This window comes from Diadema antillarum, unplaced genomic scaffold (assembly GCF_040938485.1).
Source record: "Diadema antillarum isolate AM-2024a unplaced genomic scaffold, OU_Dant_1.0 seq00000348_RagTag, whole genome shotgun sequence".
Lineage (NCBI taxonomy): Eukaryota > Metazoa > Echinodermata > Echinoidea > Diadematoida > Diadematidae > Diadema > Diadema antillarum.
In genome coordinates, this window is record NW_027271358.1 from 1,847,005 (window position 1) to 1,872,697 (window position 25,693).

At 38.8% G+C, this 25,693-nt stretch overlaps 1 protein-coding gene across 1 annotated transcript in view; it reads right to left on the bottom strand.

The window, feature by feature from the left end:
• Nucleotides 1-3,121: 3,121 nt before the first annotated feature.
• Nucleotides 3,122-25,693, bottom strand: part of LOC139731022 (serine/threonine-protein kinase tricornered-like) — a 61,536-nt gene continuing 38,964 nt past the window's right edge. Inside the window, exons 5-11 of the mRNA XM_071641904.1 lie at nucleotides 23,477-23,600; nucleotides 21,441-21,595; nucleotides 16,333-16,435; nucleotides 14,315-14,379; nucleotides 12,404-12,645; nucleotides 7,467-7,651; nucleotides 3,122-6,362 (exon numbers count right to left, since the gene is read on the bottom strand). Of these exons, the coding sequence (XP_071498005.1) occupies nucleotides 6,232-6,362; nucleotides 7,467-7,651; nucleotides 12,404-12,645; nucleotides 14,315-14,379; nucleotides 16,333-16,435; nucleotides 21,441-21,595; nucleotides 23,477-23,600 (1,005 nt within the window). The 3' untranslated portion in view covers nucleotides 3,122-6,231. The remainder of the gene's footprint in view (nucleotides 6,363-7,466; nucleotides 7,652-12,403; nucleotides 12,646-14,314; nucleotides 14,380-16,332; nucleotides 16,436-21,440; nucleotides 21,596-23,476; nucleotides 23,601-25,693) is intronic.

The following is a 25,693-nucleotide window of genomic DNA, read 5'->3' on the forward strand; positions in this document are numbered from 1 at the left end:
TATTTACTGCTTGAGGTGTGTCTCAGTTGCCTTCATGAAAGAAAAACATTCAAACAGAGAATTTCCCAATATGACAAGGAATCAAACGTGAAGCAAGCAGTAAATGTGACCACATTTCATAGTGCAGTGAAATCGTTTGTCCTAACACCATTTCAAAGGTGCTTTCCAAACCAGTCTTGCTAATGTAGGTCACCATAGGTGGCTGAAGGTTTGTCTTTACACCTAATTAAACAGTTATCAATACATATGGTTTATTAATAGATATTGCACATCAAGTTCTATACACAACGCTATACACATCGGCAATAATTAGAACACTCACAAGACCTAGAGGAAGGCTGGTGAATTCTCTCTTTTTTTTTCTGCTGTTTGTCAGAGCTTCAAAAAAATCTAACACCCCAAAATCTGGGTACATGACCTTTCACACTATGGATAATAGCAAACCAAGACAGTCAAAAATTGAACAGTCAGAGCTGAATACATACACTATAGCTTCAAACAGTACTAAACAGAAATGACAAAAACAAGTTACATGGATTGTGAAAATACAGATATTTGTACATGTATGTTCGAAAGTTTCAATAAATATTATACGTTAGGCATACAAGTTAGAGTGATGAGGCTATAACAACACCAGGACACCTGGATGTGAAGGTGCTGTGATTTTATCACTGGACTATGAACTTGGCTTTTCATTTCTCCTACACATACATACATATACCAGTACATACGTAACCTAGAAATGTCGCTGTGGCAACTGGTATGCCTCCGCCATCTCGCATTATTCTTCAAAAGGTCTATAGCACATCTTGACAATGTGAGATGACATAAGTTTCACAATGATTGGCAAAATATTGAAATGACATGCTTGAAAATTTGATGGCACGACCCTAAATGTCTCAAGTGTTTATATATTCCTTGAATAAGGTTTTGTTTAGATGGCTAAATTGATTCAGAGAGCAAGCATTCAGAAATCTTACCTCAATTTTGACCATTGCTCTCTGACCCCATGGCCAAAAACTTTCTTCAAATAATCAAAACTGGTAAGAACAGGTAATATCTAATTTTCACAATTCTTTGAGCTCTTTCAAAAATACAGGAAAAAGTGACATTCTAACATATTGAAGTGACCTTTTACCCCATGGCCCAAATCTTTTCCTACAGAATTATTGTAAAGTAATGCATGTCTGGGGGGGGGGGGGGGGTCTAGGGCAATTACCCCCTGGGCAATTACCCCTTCCCCTTCCCCTGGCCCTACTGTAAAAGTGGATAGTTTCCGTGACTAATTTTTTGCGCTTTGGCTGGGTAAGAAGAGTTTCGTGTGTTTTTTATTCCGCGGAATCCAGACATTAACTACTGGAACATATGGCAAGCAATAATATTTGTGTGCTTTTATTTTCGTGCTGATTTCAGATTGCGCGAAATGAGAGAAAATTTCAACACTGCGAAAATTTCCACTTTTACAGTAATCCTAATCCTAATCCTAACCCTAACCCGAACTCCTAACCCTAAACCTAACCCTAACCCTAATCTTTACTCTAACCTTCCCACTAACCAGTATTTAGCCGGGGGGTAATTGCCCTCTGGGGGTAATTGCCCGGATACGATGTCTATACCTAGTTTCACTAAGTTTATACACTGAGAAATTTCCAAGGTATGGAAAAAATTTTGTAATTTCAGCACTAAATAGAATTTTAGCTTTTGAAAATGACCTTTGACTCCATGACTCAAAAATCCCAAGAGAATCATTGTCAGGCAGTACATGGATATGTTTTTACTTTCATGAAGATACCTCGAGCCACTACCAAGATAAAGAGAAAAAGGAGAGTTTTTAGCATTTCAACTTGACCTTTAACCTTTGACCCCATGGCCAAAACCTTTGCCTAAAGAATGCATGTATACACTAAGTTTCATGAAAAACTAGAGCACTCCCACAGGGACCTGTTCGAGCACATGTATCCCCCTAACCCGTCCCCCATACCCCATCTGGATGACTTTTTAGACCAAAGTGTTGTATAGGTAATATGGCAACTGTCGCAGGATGCAATGAAATTCGCTGAGAAATGAGGCTGGTATAGCACATACATACAAGAAATATGACATGTCATCCTTTCAAAGTCGAAACAATGAGGGCACTGTCAATGAAAACTTTTGTTACCTAGAATAATTCCCTATAAACCTCCTTAGCAAGTTTGAATAAAATCCAACAAATCAGGTGGCTGACAGATCAATACAGCACATATAAGAAATGTGACAGGGCACCAAAGTCCTAGCACTGAGGGCACCATCATTACAAACTGTTTCCTACTTGTATTATATGTAGAATGATTACCCGTACACCTTAGCAAGTCTGAATAAAATTCGACGAGAAATGAGACTGGTATAACACATACAAGAAATATGACATGGCATCCTTTAAAAGTTGGAACAATGAGGGTGGCGTCAATGAAAACTTTTGCATCCTACATGTAGAATGACCACCCATACACCACCTTAGCAAGTCTGAATAAGATCTGTTGAGTAACAATCAAGCTATTGAACAGACACGCATTTTTGCAAATTTTGACCCGAGGGTGATCATCGACCATGTAAAAGTTGGAACAGTGGGGGCAGCATTTCCAATGGGAATAGGTGTCTAGACTCGCCAATGATACATTTACATACCAAATTTGAAAAAATCGGTGAAGAAACCTGGCCAATATTGCACACACAAGCAGACCCTGAAAAATTCCCCTTTTTGTGTGTAAAGATACAACAGGCGAGGCGAGGGCCCCATCACCGAAATCAATAGGCTTCTTCGTTTTACCATAATACACCTTCATGCCAAATTTGAAGATGATCTGAGAACTGCAGCCGGTAGAGGGCTCACAAGAAAATCTCAAATCCATGGTATCCTCCAAACTCTGTTCAGAGGATACAACTAGTTCAGGCATTTCACAGATATGGGGAAAAAGTGACATTTTAAGAATATGACCCTGACCTTGAGCATGTGCACCCAAAAGTTGATAAGCACAACTTTGTCCACTCATACATACATATGCCAAGTTTTGTTAGGATACCTCAACGGTTTTTAAGTTACAGTGTCCACAAAAATTGATTACAGATGGAAAGATGGACAGATGGACGGACGGACAACCCTAAAACATAATGCCTCCAGCAACACTTCATGGCGGAGGCATAAAAAACAGCAGTTATATGATAGTCATATCAACTTGTGTACCACTCTTTATGTTTTAGCACATAAATTGCAGCTGATTCTATTTTAATTTTCTAAAATAGACATACATTCTTCTTGACTCTGCTGAAGAGAGAACTGGAACACATACCTACACATTTTGTATGACAGAAAAAGTCAATAGCATCATCACCAGACTTCATAAAATATCATTTTTAGTCATGTAGTTTACATAAAAAAACAATCCAGGAAATAACATAACATAATCAACTGTCATATGACCAAGAGATAATAGTTTGCTAAATCCACACTTATCCACATTGATGACAAATTTGTCAACAGTCCCATCTTACCAAGGTTTCACTAATCCTCTATCCAATTTTTCTGAACTCTATGGTATCTAACTAAGTTATCAATCCAATAACATTCATGATCCAAGACAGTTAGGGGTACTGGTAAGCACTCAATCACTAATATTATTTACCATCAGATCAGATTGGCATTTCTGCAACATCACATCACATTATGCATACCATGTGTTATCTTCTAAAATTTAAGGGTGCTGGTATTCATTTCTGTAAGAACTCTTTGTAGCCACACTTCATTTGATATATGCCTCGCAGTCTACGGCGATTGCCAGAACCAAGTTAATCTCAGCAGCCACATGAAATGTTTGGGATGTAGCACTGTGTAGACCAAATTCAATAACAGGACTTGACTTATCAACCACTACACTCCAACATATAGGAGAACAGGGGGACTCTACACATTGACTTTAAGTCACAAAATCAAACTTGTGCCCTGAAGCACTAAAGTAGTAAACAGTACCTGCATGCACCTCATGTGGTAATGATAATGGTGACTTCATGATAATGACTGCCGCTGAAACACAGCAATAATGATGACAACAATGAAATAGTAATGTCCAATGCATTCCCAATCACTTCAAGGATCATTCAATCAGGTCAATGGTGCAATTCCACATTTGGGAGGAAAACTTGGAATTGTGGGAAGTACTCCTCGAGTGTGTATTTGGCCATATCACAGCCATTATGGCACTCACAACACACCCAACCCACACCCACAAGCATATCTGAGCTCAGACCTGCTATGCAGCTTACATGACTTGGCTAGAAGACAAGACTGACTGGTCTCCAGTGGGCCTCTCACACAAGCCCTCACCAATACCTGCCATACCAATCAAGCTGGCGGTTACTGCACTATCTTTAGCCACATACCACCAGGCTCACAGCTCTTGGAGATAAAGGGTTGGTGTCATTTTTTCAACTTGAATCAGCCCTCAAAACTTCAGACATTATTCAGAAACTATAAATTTGAAACCTTAATTTTCAGCTCCAAGGTGTAATTTTCAGGGGTAATTTAAACTTCTCAGAGATTATCATGTATGGAAGACAGTCATAAGACCATCTTTGACTGTTCAGATAGCCTGGAGAGTGAATAACAAAGCACCTGGCCTGAGGGAGACTCCTCTCTGGCCACAGCTATAGCCATGTAGCCACCAAGACTAGTGTGGTAAATGCTCTTCAAGCCTGAGTACTATAAAACAAAAATACAACAAATCTTAACAGCTGATTTGAAAACCTTGTCCACTTGAGTCATGTAATAGCTACTCACTCTTTACTTTTCTTGTTTATCTCAGACATTTATGGTTAAAACATGAATTTATATATATATATATTTATACATATAGGAGAGCGAAGACAACTTCTAAGTCAGGTAATCATCAAGTACAGCAGCTCAGTGGAAATCTGACCATGGCCTCTCAGTCAAGTAACAATCATGTCACTGCAAAAACGTTTTCTACTTTTGTCTCCAGACATGTATTTTGGCAACCTAGACAAAAAATACTGGGGTCCAATTGCATTTCTACACAAACAATGAAGTCTCCAGAGAATATGCTACTTGACAGATAACCAACAGCCAAGGAGAGTGGATATTACGATACAGTGTACTTTCACTGCTGGTTTTTACATTCAGGGTAATCTAAATGCTAATTCGACTAAAATATCCCACTGCATTTTTGCAGTAGAATTTAAAATGAGCTACCCCACTGGCATAAGCAAGCTGAAGATTTGCCTACAGTGTACATTTCATACTTTCCCTGAAATTGACTTGAAGCTCACAAGATCTGTCATTTACATGCGAAATTTCTGCCCTTTCACTTCTGCTGTATGTCACAAGAGTTTCTAAAGAGGCATCTGACAAGATATTTTATACTCAAAGAGTAATCAAAATAAAAGATGAGATATATATATATATATATATATATATATATATATATATATATTTATATGCAAGGCACTGCACAATGTAGCTAGATATACATACATATTTACAAAAGCAAAGGGAAAGCGACTCTTAAAACATACTTCCATCACAAACACAGCTACACATATCAGCCTAAACTTAATATTTTTTAAGAAGTTGCAGAGGTTATCATTGATCTACCACAGCAGTTTCAAATTGGAAGATCACCTCCTAGCTAGAAGATTGAGTGGTTCATAAAGATACACACAATGTACCTAATGAAAGCACAGCACTTGAAGCTCAACAACACACATTGTATATCACATACAGAATTGAGGTAAATATTTCACCAGGTGCAGTAGTATGTGGAGTTTGTCATAGAATAATTGATATTCTCTACATAAAGAATAATTTAAGATTTAAACAAGCACAAACTACAGCACTTACCTGTCCCTTCCATGCAACTTGCTATGTTGTGCCACATCAGCCGTTCAGAGATGAATAACATAAACGATGTGACAGGATTAGATGTTGGCCTTAGGTACATGTGCCTAATTGCTAAGCATCACAAGAATACATTATTGATTCACTGATAGCTGAAGTTCCCTTAGAGAGTGGCACAGACTCCTCACAGAGAGCACCATGTATGAAAACTCCGTGGCTACATATATGGTGCTAAAATTGCAATGGAAAATAGGAGAAAGAAGAGGAACATAAGAACATATGCTTGTTTAGGACTATGTGTGACCGGCATCTCTTGCTGTGGCAATCCCAATCCTCAGGGAGCTTCACCTAATGAGGCCTTGTGTGGACTGGCGTTGTCCTAGGCCACGCTGTGTCAACCCCTCAAATCTCTTGAAGGTGTAGTTAATAAATACCCAGTCTTTCATGTGTTCCCCAGTTGCTTGAGGTGGTGTGACTGCATTCAACCAAACAAAGTAGGAAGAGACACAAATGAACATAGGTGACAATACAAAGTCAGCAATGAACTGGTCATCAATACTATCCAATTTTTTTTTTTTTTTTAAATATGAAAATCTCATTCCCCTAATTAAATGTACAGAAGTTCAGACTCCCACTACAATTTTGCCACAACTTTATTTCGAAGAAAATACCTACATTCATGACAAAACATACCAGTACATGCATCTTCTCTATCAAAAAATGGTGACAAGAAGTATAACAAATGGGCCATGTCCTGGGACCCTATGGAGGTGCTGTGTACCATACCTTCCTGCCTTCTTCATCTGGTTTCAATTGGACCAAGGGTTTAAAGGAGATTTAAGATGGAATCATTGCACAGACAAGGCAAGGCAAATAATGAATTAGGGACAAAGATGATCACAATACATCCCTTGAGCTCATTACTAAACTAACTACAAGTCTAAAGAGAAGGAGTCCAAAGTGAAGAGAAATGAACAATTAGAAATGTGCAAATGTAAGTGGACTACCTACAAGTATGCTTTCTCTTAGCTACTTTTTATTCAATACATACACTGGTTCTTGAAACATTATTGAAACTACATTTGATTTTGCTTTTTACCAGTATTCTGAAATCATGACGTTGGCCTCAAACAAAGAATTTGATTAATTCACAATTGGATGGTTACATTATCATACACACAGTATATCAGGCAACACTGTGATATCTTATTGTTGTCCAATTTCTATTTTTCCTTGTGACAAGAATAGCATCTCAAATGGCCTCATGAAAGCAGCACAATCAAGCAACAAAGAAAAGTGAGAACAAAATACTGTAAAACCAGAAACATTCATGGCATGAAACTTTCGCAAATTGGAGGCAACGGCCTTTCTCGTGGCATGAAACTTCTGTAACTTACCACTGGCATTCAATGCATGGTGTAGACAAACACTTTCAGAGTGCATCCTACTTTCGTGAATCTTGATTCCTTGTGAAATTCACGAAAGTTTCATGCACAAAAAACGTCTTGTTTTACAGTTAATACAATAATGAAGACAATGACTATGGAAAAGAGGAAAGAAATTTTGAATGTCTACTCACTCGGTTTGAGTTCTATTTCTGGGAACTCATCAAAGTTGGAAGTGTCCTCAAAGCTCTTAACTCGGGTGGGAATTGCAGCTGGCCTCTCACGAATGTGCTCCCAGTCCACACCATGAAAGAAAGGATGTGACTTGATTTCCTCCACCCCATTCCGCCCAATTCGCTTGTCGGCCTCACAGCAAAACCTGTGTCCAGTATGACAAATGATTCAAAATAGTAGAGTTCAGATACTACACACCATTATCATCAGCCAGTGAGGGATTGCAGAAGTCAATCATGCAAATCCAATGAAACATGATTGATTACCTTTTGGGTTGTCCTTCCGTCCGAACTCATTAACACATTATTAATGTGAGAGCTTAAAATCTGGTTGCGGGATCCAAATAAAACTTGGCATATGTATGTACAAGTAGAAGAAGCTGTGCCTATTGACTTTTGGGTGGATGCACTCAAGGTCATATGCTAAAATCTCACTACAGTACTCTCCGCTTAATCAGGTACCGCTTAATCGGGTAGTCTGCTTTGTTGACTCACACAAGCTGAAAAACACTTCCCAATGCGTGTTACATTTACCAGATTATTGGGTAGGCATTCCGGACAAATGGGTAGGAATTTTCCAGATTAACCTGATCTATTTAAATAATTTCATGCAGAAAGCCTTTAAAATTTGTGTAAATATAGATTGCATAGAAACTGTGAGGTGCTGAAAGTCGATAGAGAGCTTAGTTTGACATTTTAAAGCATTTATGCATGCCGTGTACGAACCCTTGCACCAGCATCACACACATTACTAACATACACACACACACACAGGGACACACTTGAACCACTGTGTGCTGATGAGCTAGCTCTACAGAAAAACAAAGAATAAACTAATTTCATTGAGACTCTCATCTTTCTTCCGGCCATTAACTGAAAACAAACTCATGGTCTACATGAAACACAACTGAACACAGCAGAATTTGTTGCTGCATTTGGTTTCATATGCATATAGGAAAAAAGTTTAAAAAGACAGATGTTTAGAAGCCTGCATGTGGCTTGACAAGGACTCAGGGCTGCATGCAGATTGTTTGCAAAATTACGCTGCAGGCAATATGGCTGTTATGTGACTTTCAATGAGCTGGGCTGTAAGGGGCATACTGTGCTTGTCTGTCTGTCGTAGAGAGAAGTATGATCAGTGTGTGGTTTGTGGTATCTGCGTTGTGAATAGATATTAACAGGCTTTCCTGTTAATTGGGTACTCCGCTTTATCAGGTAAGAAATGCTCTGCCAGATCCTACCCAATTAAGCGGAGAGTACTGCACTTGCCCCCTATACATCTGCAATGCCAGAATGTATTCTATTTTGTTTCCTCCATATCTTGGAAATGGCTCATGGTATCTTCATGAAACTTAGTACATACACATGTATTGCCTGACATTGATCTTCTTTTAGATGTTTTGGGTCATGAGTTCAAATGTCAAGGGTAAAAAGTTGGGTTAAAATTACACTATTGTCTCCATACCCTGGAAAAGACCGCATGTATTCACTTAGGAGTGTAGTTAAACGTGGTATACAATTTTGTATTACTACACTGTAATTGCTGGGAAAGTTTTAGGCCATGGGGTCAAAGGTCAAGTGAAAATGCAAGATTCCACCTGTTTTTCATATTTTGAAAATGGCTCTATATATTGTCATGAAAATTGGAGTATAAACACCAGATAATGATTACTTGCTGATCATGTTCTAATTTGGTCTAACATTGGCAATATGGCAGAGACATACCAGTCGCCACATGCAGCATTTCTAGTTATCAATATAGTATTTGCTATTTGCTCTGTTAATAGGAGCCTACATTTTAGGACTGTAACATTGGAAATTAGTAAGTTACCCACCTCTTCCAGGAGTAAATCCAATCTGACACTTAACATGTCTTTCTTTGATGATACTCCTTGAACAGTGTATGTGGTAATTCTCTTCATTCTCCCTTTCTCAACACTGATTTTGCATTCATTTCCTTTTCCCTTTCTGTCCCCTTTTCTCTACATCTGCCTTTATTTGAGATTTGCACTCACTCTTTTCTTATTCTTTCTTTTTTAAATTCTATCTTCTCTTAGGGTTTCTAATCTATACATCTGCCTTTATTTGAGATTCACACTCACTCTTTTCTTATTCTTTCTTTTTAAAATTCTATCTTCTCTTAGGGTTTCTAATCTATACATCTGCCTTTATTTGAGATTCGCACTCACTCTTTTCTTATTCTTTCTTTTTTAAATTCTATCTTCTCTTAGGGTTTCTAATCTATACATCTGCCTTTATTTGAGATTCGCACTCACTCTTTTCTTATTCTTTCTTTTTTAAATTCTATCTTCTCTTAGGGTTTCTAATCTATACATCTGCCTTTATTTGAGATTCACACTCACTCTTTTCTTATTCTTTCTTTTTAAAATTCTATCTTCTCTTAGGGTTTCACTTTGTCCTTTAACAATTATGTTTAAAATCTCTGCAAACCTCATCACATTGCCATGTGTATGTTGAGTGTATATCAGAAATCTGTCCTTATCTGTGATGGTATCAACATATATGGCATCTAAAGCCACGCTTCTCAACATTTTTGCAAACAGTGGCCTACTTTGGCTACAGCAATTATTTTTCAGGCTCAGTCAGAACAAATACAAATGATTTTTATTTCATTTTTGGCCAGCATCATGGCCCACCTGAGAGAGATTAGCAGCTCACTGGTTGAGAAGTACTGGTCTGTAGCAATCTCCAATTTCTTTCTGCAAATGAAGTAACTTCAGTTTTACAGCAGATATATCAAACCACTTGTATGCATGATATGTCTGTATTCAACATAGCCCATAGAAGGACCATCTTGAGTCTTTATCAAACACTGGTGTGTATCTACCTAATATCTATGTTTGCATCTCCTGTATCTACATGTATTTAGTAACCTTATCTTCTATAATCCTCTTCCTTTTCTCTACTCTGAGTCTTACCAAACCTTTTTCTCTCTCGTCAGTTATCCATCCATGTTAAGTCGTCCCCCTTTTCTTCAAGTCTAATACCCTTTTTTTTGCATTTATTTTATTTTATTTTTTTGTCATTGGCTTCCAAGCCTTTCATGCCATTTATCTGTTTTACCTGCTCTGCATTTTATTTAGTACTTCTCCCTTACACCAGATAGCAAACTCCTTCCTCATCCCCCTTATCATAAATCTAACACATTTCTCCATTCTTGCTGCTGATCCCACCCCTCCATTGTTATTATAATTATTTATTTATCTATTCGGTATTTGCAAAACAATACAAGAGATAACAGAGAAACAAATAAAACAAGGAAAACACAAGAAAACAAAGTGTTCAATAGGATTTCCCTGTTGAGCTTCCCTAAGGAGCCGGGTTGGAAAAAAGCAATCAAAATCACTATGACCCTTGGGCCTCTCCAACCAACTTAAGGAAGCACATCAGGGAGTAGTTAAACATAAAAGAAAAGAAATAATACAATTTCAAATTGAGCGTATACACCAGGTGGAATAATGTACATACAAACTAGGAATATCATTGTGGCAAATGGGTATTCATTCCAAGCCCCCCCCCCCCCCCCCCCCGTAAAAAAAAATAACAACAAGGAAAAGTAGAAATTACGCGGTGCATAATATATGTCCCCGCCGGAAATAGCATTTTGTAGCAAAATGTACAATACAGGTCACAAATCAAGGTCAAAGGTCAAAGAAGTCAAAGGTCAAAAGTCTGTGTACAAGTTTTGAAGCCCTCACCTAGTGCCATCACATAAAGCAAATGGAAAAGAAATCGGGTTAGAAATGGCGAAGGAGTAGCATTTTGTAGCCATGCAATGTTCAATATAGGTCAAAAATCAAGGTCAAAGGTCAAAGAAGTCAAAGGTCAAAATTCTGTGTAGAAGTTTTGAAGCCCTCACCTAGTGCCATCACATAAAGCAAACGGAATCGAAATCAGGTTAGAAATGGCGAAGGAGTAGCATTTTGTAGCCATGCAATGTACAATATAGGTCAAAAATCAAGGTCAAAGGTCAAAGAAGTCAAAGGTCAAAATTCTGTGAAGAAGTTTTGAAGCCCTCACCTAGTGCCATCACATAAAGCAAACAGAATCGAAATTGGGTTAGAAATGGCGGAGTAGCATTTTGTAGCTAATGTACAATATAGGTCAAAACAGGTAAAAAATCAAGGTCAAAGGTCAAAGAAGTCAAAGGTCAAAATTCTATGTAGAAGTTTTGAAGCCCTCACCTAGTGCCATCACATAAAGCAAACGGAATCAAAATCGGGTTAGAAATGGCGGAGTAGCATTTTGTAGCAAAATGTACAATACAGGTCAAAAAATCAAGGTCAAAGGTCAAAATTCTGTGTAGAAGTTTTGAAGCCCTCAACTAGTGCCATCACATAAAGCAAACGGAATCAAAATCGGGTTAGAAATGGCGAAGGAGTAGCATTTTGTAGCAAAATGTCCAATATAGGTCAAAGGTCAAGGTCAAAGGTCACAACTGAAATTCTGTGTAGAAGTTTCAAAGCTCCCATGTAGTGCTCTCATATAGACCAAACAGAATCAAAATCGGCTCATAAATGACAGACTTCATCATTACCCTGAGACTCCGTGACTCGGCACTTTCTTTGTGAAGTCCTTGTGTGGAATTACATACACCACTGTGCAATGTACATTTTATATCAGGCACCAAAATTCATAAATAGTATCGAATAATGTGAAGCATGAATTAAAGCATGAACATCCAAAAACAAACAAACTAAGAAGTTACTAATCTGTAAATGTTATATATGTCTTACACACAGAATCAGAAACCCAGAGACAAAAATATAACTGGGTCGCAAACAAAACTGAATATCAATCAATATTCTGTGTTTCATGGCAACCAAGAGCAGTCATAATAAGAATAACAGCAACAGCAAGAATAACAGCAGTTGTACCTCTGGATAAGATTGCGGGCCTCATTGGAGATGGGTGTCTCTGCTGGAAACTGTAGTGTCTCCCTCCAGTGCATCACTTTACGGTAAGTTTCCTGAGGTGTCTCTGAGCAGAAGGGAGGGTAACCCATCAGCATCTCATACATGACAACTCCCAGTGACCACCAGTCACACACATGTGTGTAGCCTGTTTGTAGGAACACCTCAGGAGCAATGTAGTCAGGGGTACCAACAGTAGAATACGCCTGATAGTGGGTGAGAGAGGGGAGAATGAAGATACATCATTTAAATTTAAGCAGCCATGTAATTAGAATATATTTCCCAATATAGACACCTTTTGTCTATGTCATCAGGTTCCAGCTATGCAGCGCCTCGCCCGAGCTGAGCATGCGCTTTAGGGTGCGTATGCAAATCTCAAATATGCTCAACTTGAACTCCCAAGTTCACTGACCCTATCTGCCAAAAGATAAAACATCCTTCATACATCCATAAAAATTCTAATATCACTTCCAAAATCTAATCATCTGTTCCATGTGTCATTATTAACTTTTCCTGCAAGTTTCATTCAAATCCAGAATTTGAAACTTTTTGAGTCATTTTGCAAACAAACAAATGCTGATGAAAACATAACCTCCTTTCTTGGCGGAGGTAATAATAATGTCACTTATCATCCTTGCCATCAAGCTCCATCCATCACATACATGTTGATATTGCATATCAAGTGTACTGTACATTTGGTATGAATATTTCTTGACTTGACAGAAACTCCCTAGGTATCAACATCACATTGTATACAATGGTATTACTATGAGAGAACCAGAAGGTCTAGGTCTTATCAAGACTGCCATAAACAGTTTCTCCTTCGGAGAACTGCATCCCCCCCCCCCCACACTAAAAAAACCAACAACAACCAACAACAACAAAAACAAACAAACAAACAAACAAACAAACAAAAAACATCTACTAATTCTGAATCAGAATAGATTTTCCTGAATAACTGTGTACTTTATGGTCTAGATAAAAATGTACACTGGAAGATGGCTATAAAACTTCTGATACTTTTCATTTGTTCCCTTAAAGCTGTAAAGCTCAGTCCTGCTAAAAACCTGTTGCTGCTCCTGGGATGAGATGGGACCACTATAGGATTACTATGAACAAGTTCCATGACAGCACTTGCACACTGCAAGTGTTACAGACAAATTGATTAATGCTGTTTTTCCTGAAAAAAAAAAATTTGAATATGATTCCTGTTACAATGTTTCCAACATCTTGAACTACCATTACAGCCAGGTACATGTAGTTTATGGACCCCCTCCCATCCACACACACGTAATAAATAACAAAGCTGTTCTTCCATTCGTTGTACTTTTATAATAAAGGATATTACCGGTATGCACATGGTGAGGTTACACTACAACAAAATGTGCTTACTAGAAAAAAAAATGGCAATCAAATACGTGCAATGTACATACCAGTATTATATCCAAACATAAAAACTATATTGTCATGCATGTACCCATACCCAATTCTGTAGGTTTCAAAATATTTGGGTTTAAGCATGTTCAGCAGTTGTTTACTTTGGGTGGTCCATCAATCAATTTTTGTTTGAGAACATATACCCACTGCATAGCCACTAAATTGAAAATGACACAGAGTATCTCTCTGAACAGACTTTACAAAATCAATGCTGGGCAGTTACATTAAGTTCAATTTGAATTTATTCATATGTTTGCATGTAGATCTACCAAATGAACATTCATGAAATGTTGAGATTTGTGGTAATTTTTGCATCTGCTGAGACCCCACGATGCTTTTAGAATGATAAACTTTAACATTAACCAAAAGTTGTAGGAATGAGTAGCAGTTCTAAAGGTCGGAAGTTACAATACATAATGATGTATGCACAATGCTCACCAACGCCCTTCTGTTTCTCTTCCAACTCTCAGCTAATCGCTTGGAGTCCATAGGTTTGCTTGCAGCTAAGGAAGATAAAGATGGTTGAAGCAAAGATAGATATGATTGATTTGTATATTGGTAGATCAACTTTAAAGTCTGTTGGTTTACAACATGGAGGAAAGCTGGAGTTAAGATAACAAAGGCCTAGATGCTAACCAAAGGTGATGATGCAGCTCTCTCAATCTTCTTTCTTCCAGGGATTCTCCATGTGGCCTTAAAAACTATCTAATGCTTTGTCACTGTTGACACATAAAACTGTGGTTTTTCTAGAAAATTTCCTGCATTAGTTAAAATGGCACAAACATAAATTGTTTATAAAATTTGGTGATAATGAGGTAATACCAAGAGCATTCCAGCATTTATGTTTGTTTTTGTTATAAGTCATAACCCTATCCTCCCACCAGAAACTTGACAAAATTTCTTTGCAAGTGTAAATGTCATGAAAAGCCTTGAACACTGCAAACATACAGGGATGTCATGAGACAAGCTTTGACAAGAGGTTTGCCTTTTGGTAAAGCTGTCCTCTACAAAATCTCCCAAATCAGCTTCTTTTGTAACTAATTCTCATCTATTTTCATTCAATGTACAGGAAAGGGCAGAACAAGAAATGGACAGCAAGAAAATAACAGAAAAGTTGATGACTTTAAGTTGTAAAGCTGTAATGGGTTTTGTAAGAACAGAAAACATAGCCCATTGTAAGAACATTAGGATTGATTGCAGGGACAGTCCCCATGCCAAGGGTGTAGTGTTGTTACAATGTAAGCAAGACAACGATGTATCTACTCATAGAGCCATGTAACATGCATTTTAGACAATGAGGAGAAGCATGGTCAGACGCCAAATATACACATAATGGGCTGTGGGCAGTGAGTTGGCTCAGTTGGTAGTGCGTCTGCCTCACGATCCTAAAGACCCGGGTTCAAACCCGAGTCTGGACTGAGCAATGTTGTGTATAATCATACCGTCCCCTCTAGCAAGAGGTAAAACACTCTGTCCCTTGGATAAGACATGTGGAGGTCCCGTGTGTGAGAGAGTCACAACACGTAAAAGATCCCGCTTCATTCATTCATCGCAAAGAGCAGGGTGTTCAACCCGGTGAAGTGGTCAAGCCTCACATCCAACTGGACCCCATGGAAGACCAGCTTAGCGTAGCTGAATATGGCATATCCAGCCATCTTCTCAGATGGAAATCAACAAACAAACAAACAAACAAACACATACAAAAAGCCCACAGCAACATCAAGGAAATGCTATGCTTATATGATGAGCAAGACTTAATAGCCCATGATAAAAGTTTTCAACTAGAAATTTTCAACCTAGCTGACATTGACCTGCATAGAGATGACAGTGCTTAGAATTCCTGAATTTCATCCTCTTTAATCCATTTTGACAACATGAAACAGGGATCCGTGACATGAATTCTGCAAAGAGAGTTCCCTCAGATCACCACGATGTCTTTACAGCACATTAGCCTGTTTTGCATGATGTCACGGTTTGGACAAGATTGGGCCCACCGAGGTGAGCTCTAGTGTATGCTTGCTCTCTGTTTCGAATTATCAAAAGATAAATAAGACTATTAATTACAGAATATGCAAACAGAAGCATTACTGAAAAGTGTTACTTTCATTGCTTCCAATTTCATGTATTAACAAATTAAAATACATATGGTCTCTTGTTTATAGCAGGAATAGCAGTAGGATTGCATATTGCAATTATCATGCAAGGCCATATGTGCAGCCATGTGTGGCTATACCAACGTGTACAATACCACGGGATTTCTGTGCCATATCAGAACTCAAGCACACAAAGGGTGAAGTGACTTGCTGTGGGCAGTTTTTGTCTTTTTTTCTATAACCAGTTGGTACTCTTTAAATTCAATTCCACTTTCGATGTGCTTTCGATTCCCATAACGATATGTTTTTCATACTATTGGATTCTTAATAGGTAACAAAAGACGAGCTAAATAGTGTACTTACAAAAGTCACTTGGCCGTGCCTGTGATAGATCCCTGTAGAATTCTGTGCGATGTGATTTCTTCAGACCCGTACATAAACCAAAGTCAGAGAGTTTTATATGACCCTGAAATAAGATTGAATAAGAAAATAACATAAACATACAGAGCGAATATGTTGACAAGCCAGATCCAAGCTTGCATACATGTCTTAGAGGTCTTCTCATCCTAACAAAAACAAACTAAGAAACAAGAATAAATGGGACATGAACCTGGTCACTGAGATGAGTTAGGTGACATACATGGTGGAGTGATGATCAGAGATGGGTCGCCTGTGATCGCCACCACATTTCGGGAAATGGTTTCTCTGATGCAAAACAAAGGGAATTCACGTATGTGTGTGTGCGTGTGGGAGTACGTCGATTTTACAAGCTCGGTGACTGTACATTTATTACCAAGAACCTTTGATACAAACAAAATCAAACATGACACCTAAGTGTTTTAAAAGTCATCTTGACCTTAGAATAGGCCTTTGAAATATAAACTTTGACAAATATTTGTAGATCTATTAAAGATGGACATGTATCAACTTGCCATTATTATATACTGTAAAAGTGGAAATTTTTGCGGTGTTGAAATTTTCGCGCATTTCGCGCAACCAGAAACTAGCGCGAAAATAAAAGCACGCGAATATTTTTGCTTGCCATATGCTCCTGTGCGTGATGTCATGATTCCGCGGAATTAAAAACACGCGAAACTCTTCTTACCCGGCGAAGCACAAAAAATTAGTCGTGCGAAAATATCCACTTTTACAGTAATATGATAAGTTGGTCAAGCTCTATGAGCCTACAAAATTTTACAGCAGTTGAGGAAATGCAATCTCTGATAAAACAGGGGAAATGTGTGTGTGTGTGTGGGTGTGTATACTTGACAAAATGATTTCAACATGAACGAAATCAGAGTTTAGCTCAACTACAAAAACAGGATTTTTAAAACTTGGTTAGAACTTGGGTTGTTTATATAGGGTTGACATGCACCTAAATGGAAAAAAAGAACACGGAAAAGTAGAAATTACGCGGTGCGTAATATATGTCCCCGCCGGAAGTAGCATTTTGTAGCAAAATGTACAATACAGGTCACAAATCAAGGTCAAAGGTCAAAGAAGTCAAAGGTCGAAATTCTGTGTAGAAAGTTTTGAAGCCCTCACCTGCTGCCATCACATAAAGCAAACGGAATCGGAATCGGGTTAGAAATGGCGAAGGAGTAGCATTTTGTAACCATTGTACAATATAGGTCAAAAATCAAGGTCAAAGGTCAAAGAAGTCAAAGGTCAAAATTCTGTGTAGACGTTTTGAAGCCCTCACCTAGTGCCATCACATAAAGCAAACGGAATTGAAATCGGGTTAGAAATGGTGAAGGAGTAGCATTTTGTAGCAAAATGTACAATATAGGTCAAAAATCAAGGTCAAAGGTCAAAGAAGTCAAAAGTCAAACTTCTGTGTAGAAGTTTTGAAGCCCTCACCTGCTGCCATCACATAAAGCAAACGAAATCGAAATCGGGTTAGAAATGGCGAAGGAGTAGCATTTTGTAGCCATTGTACAATATAGGTCAAAAATCAAGGTCAAAGGTCAAAGAAGTCAAAGGTCAAAATTCTGTGTAGACGTTTTGAAGCCCTCACCTAGTGCCATCACATAAAGCAAACGGAATTGAAATCGGGTTAGAAATGGTGAAGGAGTAGCATTTTGTAGCAAAATGTACAATATAGGTCAAAAATCAAGGTCAAAGGTCAAAGAAGTCAAAGGTCAAACTTCTGTGTAGAAGTTTTGAAGCCCTCACCTAGTGCCATCACATAAAGCAAACGGAATTGAAATTGGGTTAGAAATGGCGAAGGAGTAGCATTTTGTAGCAAAATGTACAATAAAGGTAAAAAAATCAAGGTCAAATCTCAAATAATAATAATAATAATACATTCTGCTTATATAGCACATGTTACACTGAAGTCTCTATGCGCTTTACAAAATTTTCTATAATAACAATACAATTAGAAAATACATATGTAATACAATACAACTGACTACAACAACAATAAAGAAATTAAGAAAAGTGATCAAAGTATTGATTAAATAAATACGTCTTTAGTTTAGTTTTGAAAGTCTCTTGTGTTGGTACGGTGCGAACAGAGTTGGGTAAGGTGTTCCATAGGGTGGGTGCCATGACAGAAAAGGAACTTGAGCCATAGTATTGAGTGTTGAAGCGGGGGACTTGAAGAAGTAGTTGGTGTTGTGACCGGAGAGCAAGAGGAGGTGTGTAGACGTGGATGAGGTCAGAAATGTAGGATGGAGCTTCACCAGTGAGTGCTTTGTATGTGAGAAGAAGTATTTTGTATTCTACACGCTTGCAGACAGGGAGCCAGTGGAGGTTTCTGAGGAGAAGTTTGGTACTGGTGTGTGTGGTAGCCCTTTCTGTGATTCTTGCTGCTATGTTTTGTACCCGTTGGAGCTTAGCGATGGTTTTTGCATGTGCGTTACCGAGAAGTGCATTACATGCGTCCAGTCTTGACGTGACAAAAGCATGAATAAGTCTGAGGGTGGTGCCACGATCTAGGACAGTGCGTATTGGAGAGATCTTCCTGATAGCTGCCATGGCGGATCGGCAAGTACTGTACATCTGTGATTCTCGTGATAAGGTGTTATCAATGGAGACTCCCAGGTTCCTAACCTCACATTTCTCCTCAATGACTGTGTCGCCTACGGTCAGTTCGACTCCAGGGGGCCTTTCGAGGAACTTAGAGGATAGATGCAGAAGTTCTGTCTTATCATCATTGATGACTAGTTTGTTTCGCATCGACCAGGACCGAATGTCAGCAATGCAGTCGTGGATCTTTTGTAGTGCCGATTCCCGCTCCGATGGTGAAAATGACGTGTACACTTGGATGTCATCTGCATAGATCATTGATGGCAGACCATGAGTGGAGATGATGTCATAGATTGGTGTCGTATAAAGCGAGAAGAGAAGGGGTCCGAGAACCGATCCTTGCGGAACGCCACAGGAGTCCTGAACCCGAGGTGATGCACTCTCTTTTACCTTGACAACGTGGCTCCTGCCCTCGAGATATGATCTCATCCACTCAAGCGCACTGCCTGATATGTCGAATTCACGTGACATTCGATCAAGGAGTATCTGGTGGTCAACCGTGTCAAAGGCTGCTGAAAAATCAAGAAGCACTATGACGACCTCTTGATGATTGTCCAGGGCTCGCAAGCAATCATTCTGCACTCGTACAAGGGCGGTTTCTACACTGTAATGCCGGCGATATGCAGACTGGGTAGGAGATAGTAGATTGCATTCGTCTAGGTACTCCTGAAGTTGCTCCAGTGCGGCCCGTTCCAAGATCTTAGAAAGGTAAGGGATGTTGGAGATAGGTCTAAAGTTTCCAAGATCGTTTACAGAGAGTTCAGGTTTTTTCAGCCTAGGGGTGACTATAGACCTCTTCAAAGCTGACGGAACAGTACCTGCCTGCAAGCTGCAGTTGATGAACTTGGTGATGACCGCAGTCAGGTCAGGAATGCAACGTCTGATCAAGAGTGTTGGAAGCGGGTCAAGTTCGCAAGACGCTGATGACGATGACTTTACTATCAACAAGACCTGAACTTCTGAAACCACCTCAAAACTGGAGAACTGGTGTTGCGTTAGCAGTGGAGATATTGAAAGGTCATCATACATCTCATGACCGATGCTGTTATGAAGACGGTGGATCTTCGCTGTGAAGAAATCGCTGAAATCTCGTGCCAGTTTCTCAGGACAATGATGATCAGCTATGCGTGACGCTACTTCCGGTGATGTTAGGTTATTGATCAGTCGAAAAAGTTGCTTCTCATCTGAGTTTTTTATCTTGTCTCGAAAATATAACTGCTTGGTCTCATACAGCAAAGAATTGTACGCCTTGCACTGCTTTGCGTACATCTCTTTATCGATCTGTAGTGAATTTGGCTTCAGGAATCGTCGTTCTAATCTTCTGCGTTCTTGCTTGGCTTTCCTAAGGTGTTCGTTGTACCAGGGTGCTTGCGGACGAAGTGTAATAGTTCTCTGAACTTCCGGCGCATGCCTATCAAGAATGGAGCGGAGGTCACTGTTATATTGATCAGCTAAAACTTCTGGATCTTCTGAGGGATCGTTGACGACTGTGGAGGACCGTATATCAGTCCGAAGTTCCGCAACATTTACGCTATTCAACGACCTAGACTTGAATTTCCGTTGAATGTGAGGCGGTCTAGAGAGATGTAGATTGCAGGTAACTGCGAAGTGATCAGAAGGCAGCGATTGATCAGACAGCACATCAGTCAGAATGGAATCATCTCTCCTGGTGATTATGAGATCAAGGGTATGGTGGTTTACGTGTGTTGGAAAAAAGACGTGATTGCAGAAACTCATAGTGTCCAAGAGGCGCAGAAATGTCATTGAGCCATGATCAGCTGAGTTGTCAACATGGATGTTGAAATCTCCTAAAACGAGCAGTGGATGGTTTGAAGTTTCAAGGACTTCAAGGAGAGAGGAGAACTCATCACAGAAATCGCTTATGGTAGACTTGTTCTTCTTGCTAGTAGGTGGTCTATACAGAGTGACTAGACGGATGCTGCCAGTAGGTGATGTAATCAGCAAGTCACTGTACTCAAAAGATGAAAAGTTCCGTTGATCATTGGCCGCCACGGTAAAACCCTTGTGGAGCAAGAAGTCAAAGGTCAAAATTCTGTGTAGAAATTTTGAAGCCCTTAACTAGTGCCATCACATAAAGCAAACGGAATCGAAATCGGGTTAGAAATGGCGAAGGAGTAGCATTTTGTAGCAAAATGTACAATATAGGTCAAAGGTCAAGGTCAAAGGTCACAACTGAAATTCTGTGTAGAAGTTTCAAAGCTCCCTCATAGTGCTATCATATAAAGCAAACAGAATCAAAATTGGCTCATAAATGACAGAGAAGTAGCAAATTGAAGATTTTGATCACACACGGACGCACACGCGGACACACGGACGGACACACACATGGACACACACACACGTACGGAGCCCGTTTCATAGTCCCCTGCTCGAACTCATTCGGCGGGGACAAAAATGTGATCTCTAATAGTTCTTACCTTGGTATCTAAGAGGAGATTGTCTGGCTTGATATCTCGATGGATGAAGTTGAGTTTGTGAATAGAGTTGATTGCCATGATGGTTTCAGCAATGTAGAACTGTGTTACCTCCTCAGAGAGTGTCTCTCGTTTCATGAGTAACGTCATCATGTCACCTGACATGACACGGTAGAAATGTAAGAATGCAATACGATATCAGACATGTCACAATCTGTTAAATTCATTGTATTTCTTCCTTTAATACCATGACATTCTCTAGTCATCTGAATCCCTTAAGTAACTATCAGGTAAATATGACATTGGCATCATGCACAGAATAATGATCTGAATGAACAAGGACCTCAGGGAATCGGACGCTTACCTATAAAGTGAGGTGATATTCCTTATGTCGATCTGCCACTTTTTATAAAACATACATACAATTGTGACTGAGTGATTGTTTGATTGATTGATGAAATGATTGATTGATTGATTGATTGATTGATCGATTGATTAATTAATTGAATGCTTGATTGATTGATTGATTGATTGCTTGATTGATTGATTGATTAAATGCTTGCTTGATTGATTGGATTGATTAGATTGATTGGATTGATTGTATTGATTGAATGATCTGAGGATGCATTAATTTTGTACTTTTCTTCTTGAGTGACTGGCATGTGAGTTCGATATGTCTGTGCATGATTTGTGATAACCGTGCTTAAAAGATCTTGATGTTGTTAATCAACCTTCCATAACACAATGGAATCATTTAAAACGTGACAGAAAATTGCCAAAAAATTTGTAAACTATCATAACATAATCAAAACTGTGAGCAAAAGAGCAATTTGTTTGAATGAGAACACTTATTTGGGCTTCTGGCTGAATTTTCCATCTTCTTTCAATTTGGCGCAAGTCATTTTTCACACTCTGGACAAAGAGCGTCAGTGTTCAGCCAAGCGTGAACAAAAATTTGTTTTGTTGATTGCACTTGATAGATGAGAATATTGGGCATCCATAAATATGAAAAAATCTTCCAAATTAGAGAGTTTGTCAATTGCAAAACAATGTGATCATCTCTTCAGGGGGAATACATATAATTAAAATGTATTTTTCTTTATCTGTACAGGTATTTTATACACAATACAATTTGCCTTTGCACCACATGACAAAATGAGGATTGAAAATAAAAAAATGACTTGGCCCTCAGTAGCCCCAATCTATGGTACAAACGGGGATACAATATTTTAAATGACTGTGCAGTCCGTAACCCTAAGAATGAATCATTCCCTGAATCAGAATACCGTTCAAAAAAGACAATGGAAGATACCACATAGATACTGACAAACATTATCACAATCATGCACTTCTCTTTTGCAAGGTTTATTAGGGCATTGCTTTGGTGCCCTACTTCTGGACCCAAATGATGATGATGATCACGAGGATGATGAACAGCATTTACATAGCACCATTTATTTGTAGAACATTCAAAGACACCTCTGGCTGCCACAATGTGTCACACATCATTCACAGAGTTGCTGGAAAAAAATAGGTCTTCAGTTCAGATTTAAAGGCATCAAGGTTACAATTCAGAAGTGGGATTGGTAGCGAGTTCCACAGACCAAAGAGAAGGCTCTATCTCCATATATTTTCAAGCGGGTATTAATTGGGCACATGAAGAGTCTTTTTTGGCTGCTGCCGATGTACACTGATTAGTGTGTGTGATTTGCATAGATTTATAAACCCTGAAAATGAGTGATTCCTCCTGAGCACTTCTGCTTGAATAGGCATTCAGTCAAGAGTCTAATATTTCATGTGATGGTGAGTTTTAGTTGATATTATTTTAGGCAAAATACTCACTTATTTTTTGCTTCACCTATGCAGATGTAATTCAAAACAACCTTCTCTCTGTGAAATATTTGCCTTCAAACTTCTGTTTCCTGTTGGGCTGGAAATCTTCCAATAATTCTCTTAACCAAACTATTAAATCGTCTCTTAGGCTAAACCTGTATCATTCACAATACTGGCTTTAAATGTTCACAGACATGATGACATACCTCCTGGAAGGAATTCCATGATGAGGTAGAGATTGTATGGGTCTTGGAAGGAGTAATACATTTTCACCACCCATGGGTTGTCTGCCTCTACCAGGATGTCACGTTCAGCTCTCACATGTGCCACCTGATGGAACATTCAGTGCAATAACCAATATAACAATGATATGAGAAGTTGTTTTTTACATGTATACGGTGCCTTTCTATCACTTCAGGGTGCAAAAAGTACTTAACAGAAAATTGCAACGTTACATATTTAACAGAGCAATGCTGTACATGGTGCAAAGATGTTACAATGGAATCTGGTCCTCCTACTTCTCCCTCTCACTCACTCCACCTATTATCATTTTGTTCCTTGTCACCTTTCCTCTTTCTTCTTCCCCATTTACCTGTATTCTTCATAATTTGTCTGCAGATTTGCTTTCCTGCATCTTTTGGTCTCTTGTTATTTCATGGTATCAACATGGGTATAACTTTTCATGGTAATCTATTTTCAAATATCAGTGACAAATTCTATGATATGTAAACTTTCCTTGAGAAGATAAATGAAATTTGGTCATGTTAAATTGTTTTGCATGTTCAAATGTAGTACTTTACTTTCTTTGAATGTACAAGTCAGTTTTCAAGAAATTTGGAAAACATCACTATGGTCTCTCTATCTTCCTTTTTCTATTTTCATTACATATGTCATTCTTTCACATCTTAAATTCCTTCCCATACCCCAAAATTTACTCTCAATACAATGTGCACTGCTTTACCTTTAAATGTGTGAGAAACTCCCCCCAGCATGTGAAAAAAAAAATGAGGGTGGAAACTATGAAACTATGGTCACAGACACAAATGCCAGGAACTCCCTGATGTTTATCATACATTTGTAAGGTTCAATACAACATGATACTGTAGAGTTCCATGTATACAGTGCACTTATTTTTGTGTCAGGAAATATGAAAAGTTGAGTGTACCTTATATACAGGAACAACAAAATCGCAGCAAAATTTCTGACATACTAACATGCTAACATACACCCAATTTCAAAGGTCAAACTGGGGCTTGCACAGCTTTATAAATGGAAATTTACTTGTCCAAAACTATGCAACTCGAGCTTACTGAGTGTCCTTGTGCAGACTGATAAATCTGTCTCTTGTTCTTTGGCCTGTATGGTCAGAAATATAGTCGGTCCCTCCCAACAGCCAACCATATTACCAACCGTACAGTTAACAAGAGGCCATCAAACAAAAGGCAGATTTATCAGTCTAGTCCTAGTGAAGCTTTATTGTGTTACAAAATAGCCATTTGATTTCAAGCATGGTAACTGGTCCAAACGCGTCACATGGCATTCAACTTTTTTTGCGCACTGCACAGGAGTGCAGATGTCGCGCAAAATAGTGACATACCACTCTCGTGATATCGCGTTGAAGTTTGTCTATCATTCATAGTGTATTTGATCTAACGTACTGCCGCCTCACACTATGCGGTTTTTCAACTGAACGCTTGTGATGCTACATCATTATTGCAAGAATCGCAGTGTGAGGCAGTCTTAAGACTGCCGTTACTTGGTGTTATGGCGTTGAAATTTGTTTATCATTCATTGAGTATTTGATCTAATGTTAGACTGCCATTTCTATTTTTTTTTTTGTTATTCATCAAAACTTGCTATCTTATAAAAGAAATAGCACACTTGTCCCATTGTGTGACAATGTAGGTGTAGTGGACGCTCAGTATCTTTAGATGGTGTGCACTGCGTACTCACCTAGCGGCTCGTACGCAGAGGCGGTTCCTTTCTAAAGAAATCTTGCGTTCACTGCACTTATACTATCGCACTCTGTGCCGTGCGCTATTTCTATAATGTGGCAATGGCTTATGGCCGGTTCAGCACCAGCATGGCAGTTGTCCTTTCAAAGTTTGTCCACACGCTAATAACATGTCCATACACTAACACACAGACAACCACAGGGTATATAAAGTGCATGCAGTGCGTGTGCTTCTATACTCTTTGGTGATAACTGATAACGAGCGAATCAGTTTCCTTGCTAGAGCAGTCCTCCCTACAACACGAAATTTGAAATCACGCTAAAACACAGTGATAACTAAAGGATATAGAAGCGCATGCACTGTGTGCGCTTCTATAAATTTTGCTGATAACATATCACCAGTGAATCAGTTTTAGTGCAAGAGCATCATCCCCTTGTAAACAGTAAGGTGTATCACAGCCTTCAGCCC